Here is a 4,306-nt window from a genome sequence, read left to right as displayed (position 1 = left end):
GGATACGGGTACGGTTATGGGCTGTAAGGAAAATATCTTTTTTTCCTTGCTCATTTCTGGTTCAACAGGATTAGGAATTCGCAGGAGAGTGAGACATTGTACACTTGCTGAAGATTATTAAAATACTACTGTATCAGGATGACATGGGAAATACGAATCAGCCGTGTGCAAAGAATATTTATCGACCAGTCAGTGATCTGATGCATATAGTGCTGGAGGGAACCCAGCTGCTGATAGTTAATTCCATGATTCGCTGTCTCTGTTTCTGTCTTTCTCTCTCACTCTCTGCTTTCCACCCCCCACCCACATGTCTGCCGATCTTGTCTACTCTCTACTCCCGCCTACCATCAGCTCACGTTTGCAAAAACGGCGATAATCGTTTTCTCTATCATAAAATGTCCACAATCCAAGCTAATGTCGCTGTGTTCCAGAACCACTGCTTTGTGTGTCTCATTTTATGCACACCAAAGAAGCATCAAGTGCAATTTTTGACTAGTTTTCTACTTTCCTTATACTCGATGTTTAAGTAAAATGTTTATATTTGTTTATTATTTAAGGACCGTTTTGTTCTCCTTTATATTTAGTTAAGTCGACCGAAATGTTATCAGATTTCTTTTTGTAATTCCGATATATATAATAACAGCAGCACTTATCTACACATTTGTTCCTCAGCTATTGGGTAAACAATCATGGAAACTAATTAGGGTCCTTTCAGGAAAGGTTGTTGACGTCACCGGAGAGTTTCTCTCTCTTATTAATAAGAGTCCTTCTCACTCAGTTCCCCCAGTTTCAGCGAGAGCAGCCTCTCCTGCCACGAACAGAGATCCGGAGTGGCACTGTGAGCGAGAATAAGGACAGACTGGCTCGTTCTGTCATGGATCAAAATTCGGGAAGAGCGGCGTGGAATATAACGGGAAATTGGAAAACTTTCTTCTGGATGGTTCCAATTATTTTGACAGATTATGATTGGATAACGGTAGATTTTCCAATAATGAATGTGTTTATCACCATTCAAGTGATTTTCTACCCCGTCCTCGCCATCATTGCTCTTCCTGGTAAGTCTCTTTCCAAAGATAACTTATGAAACAACATTTAACTGCACATTTTCCTTCTCTCGTGTACCTCTCATAATAGTAATAATTAATGCTGCTGTCACACCCACTTGGAAGCAAGTCTTTGCTTTATGCACATTGATAATTGACTGAGCCGAGGACCCTTGTCTAAGGAAATCTTGCTTACAGTTGTGATGATCCAGAGAAGATTTCTGAGAATGATCCATGGGGGGGGGGGGGAGGGGGGAACGATTTAACGTATGAGGCGTGTTTGATTGGTCATTGCCTGTATTCGCGGGGATTGCGGAGGACGGGGTAGGGGAACTGGGGAAGGTTATGGGTAACTGAAAGGTTCAGATGGAGCCGTCGTTCAAAGGATGTATCCAACAGTGTATTGGACCAGAGAGCGCAGCCTCCCAATAAATGACTGTTCCTTAGAACAGAGCTGAGGAAGAATGTCTACTGCCAGAGGCAGTGTGCCTGTGGAACGCATTGCCACAGAACGGTGCTGAGGCCAAATAATTGGCGTTTTCAAGCGAAGCATTATAGGTGCGTAATTAACAGGGCCATTATAGTTTATGTAGAGAAGGTGTTGGAAGGGAAATACATGGACCATCATGGAAATTGTGCTCTGGTCACATTGTCTCAGTAATGCTCTGGATGCAATGGACAAGTTTCTGATGAGTAAGCTTGCATACAACTGTTGCCCGTCACTGAGAGGATGATACATTACATTTATAATCCGCTTTGATCCCCCTTTCCACTCGCTCTATCCTCGCCTCAGGAATATGTGCTGTGAATCAAGTTGCATCCTACTTGAGATTCCCTTGCAATTAAACTGTTTTCCAATGCCCCAGTCGTCCTGTGGCTAATCCGGTTGGTGTGACTGTCGTCTGCACTCCAGGGACTCCCTGAACATTAACCAGGTCCCTCAGCTTTTAAGACCTTCGGACGTGTCTGCCGTACTAGTTCCCTCTTCTGTCTCTGCCCATCCTTCTCCCCACTGTGTTCGTAAAACGTATTTTCCGATTGGGATCCAAAAATTATAAAATGCAAAGATCGTTAATGTATATTTGAATGCCAGCTGCATCTGACGGTGCTCAAAAGTAGCACATTTCGGAAAACAGGAAAGACCACTGGAAGTTATTGAAATACTGATCATGACGTATTATTATGGTGACAAATCACCTTCATTCTTGCTGAAAAATATAATGAATTTTAGAGACTTTAATGAATTGTATACGATTGTAAAGGCAAAAGAAACAAGAAGGAGACGGAGAGACTCGTGGTATGATTTCAAGGTAATATTCACTCCCTCAGTGTCGGAAAACAGGAAGAGAGGTGCAACAGTGAGATTTTGGACTGCTACTCTATTTGCAAATCCAAATTTGCTAACGATCAGGGACGGGAATCTGCGCTTCAGCTAAACCTAGTGGGTGTCACGGACACTTATTTCACGACAGATGAGATTTCGCAGATTCCGCAGATGCATCATTCAACTCCTTTTCTCTCAGCTCGTGTGAAGTTTCCCAATCATCAGCCATTGTTATCTGTGTTCTTCGTTTTCTGTTTCGATGCCAGGTAGCAAGTGACAAATCTGGAGAGGCCGCACTTTCCCCGAGAGGGGATGAATATGGTCACCATGTTCACTGGCAAACAATTAAAAAAAAATCAGGGTAAACGCATCTTAAACCGAACATATAATATGTGCCCATGATAGAAATGAGTGTACCTGACGGAATAATATAATCATAGCGATCAGGTACACTCATTTCTATCATGGGCACATGTTATATGTTCGGTTTAAGATGAGTTTACCCTGATTGTTTCCTCTGTTCGCAGTGAACATGGTGACCATATTCTTCCTGTCTCGGAGAAAGTGCGGCCTCTCCAGAGTTGTCACTTGCTACCTGGTTGCCATGGCCTTGGCGGATCTGCTGGTTCTTATCCTGGATCTGATACTGAGCAAGTTTCCACTTACGTACATGCCAATCGGTGCTTTCTTCCGCTCAATGATCAAGGGGTGTAATATCCACGCTGCTCTGATTTACACCGTCACCGACTGTTCGGTCTGGTTCACCGTCACGTTCACCATTGATCGGTTTGTCGGCATTTGTTGCCAGAAACTGAAAACAAAATATTGCACCGGGAAAACTGCGGCCGTGGTTTTGGGGACAGTGAGTGCCATTGGCTTTTTAAAGAATATTTACTGGTATTTTTCACTCTCGGGGTACTACACGTGGATAGCTGTTCCATTTATTTGTAGGGTGAGAGTGCATTATTTGAATTTATTTATCGTGACTCAAATTGAACTATTTTATTACATCCTCACCCCTGTATTCCCATTTGTGCTGGTTCTGCTGACAAATGGCTTCACCGCCAGGCACATCTCAGTCACGAGCAGAGCTCGCAGGAGACTCAGTTTTCCTGGCAACGGACAGAGTGCCAGAGACCCAGAGATGGAGAAACGCAGGAAATCCCTCGTTTTATTGCTGATCCTCTCGGGCAATTTCATCTTGCTGTGGGCACCTTTCACCGTGTATTCTGCGTGGAATCGGCTGTATGCTTTTGCCACGTATGTGCGCCCACCTGATTCGCTGCGAGAGCTGGGCGCCATTCTGCAGCTTCTGAGCTGTTGCACGAACACGGCCCTTTACACCGTTACGCAGACCAATTTTAGGGAGCAGTTAAAGACTGTGGTAAAATCACCGCTCTCTCTCATGTTTGTGAAGAACTCGTGACGTTGCGGTGTCGCTCGACCTGAAACCACTGAAGTTCTATCCACTGTGGGCAATTTTTGCTCCTCTGGGCCCTGCGATATCCTTGTTCCACTCACACCTCCCAAGCGGAAATTACATAATTTATCGATTATACAGCTGCTATGATCGTCCCTCATTCGCCGGCCTATCTTCTCATCTCTGGCCTACTTATCCAATTTACACCGCAGTTCCACCTTGCAATCCTTCTGGCTGCCCAGATACATTAGTCCAGGTTCAAGACCATTCTCCTGCGAGATTGCTTGTGTTCCCGAAACAACCCGTTCATGCCCTACATTGACGGCTGAATTGGTGCTGTCAGTCCAGTGACGTCTGAATTGGTGCTGCTTCCTGCACCCACGCTGAGCTCGTCAATTTCATTTACAACTTACCACACCGACCTCAGATCAACTTGTTCCCATTCTGACACCACTTGTCTCTCGCTCCCTCTGTTCCCAACACCACAGATCCGTTAGAAGCCCGAATTCTATAAACAGC

General features: G+C 44.7%; 1 protein-coding gene across 1 annotated transcript; it reads left to right on the top strand.

The window, feature by feature from the left end:
• The first annotated feature begins 937 nt into the window (after positions 1 to 937).
• Positions 938 to 3,793, top strand: LOC140207927 (probable G-protein coupled receptor 139). Its single transcript, XM_072276465.1, has 2 exons — positions 938 to 1,055; positions 2,895 to 3,793. Exons 1-2 carry the CDS (start codon positions 938 to 940, stop codon positions 3,791 to 3,793), a joined length of 1,017 nt encoding a protein of 338 aa, XP_072132566.1.
• Positions 3,794 to 4,306: the final 513 nt, after the last annotated feature.

The sequence above is a fragment of the Mobula birostris genome, chromosome 13 (genome assembly GCF_030028105.1).
Source record: "Mobula birostris isolate sMobBir1 chromosome 13, sMobBir1.hap1, whole genome shotgun sequence".
In the NCBI taxonomy this organism is placed as follows: domain Eukaryota; kingdom Metazoa; phylum Chordata; class Chondrichthyes; order Myliobatiformes; family Myliobatidae; genus Mobula; species Mobula birostris.
This window is presented reverse-complemented; position numbering and strand designations above follow the sequence as displayed.

Coding starts and splice junctions, on each gene's coding strand:
- LOC140207927 (XM_072276465.1), top strand. CDS start 938: ATGGTTCCAATTATTTTGACAGATTATGATTGGATAACGGTAGATTTT. Junction 1,056..2,894: donor CGCCATCATTGCTCTTCCTG/GTAAGTCTCTTT, acceptor CTCTGTTCGCAG/TGAACATGGTGACCATATTC.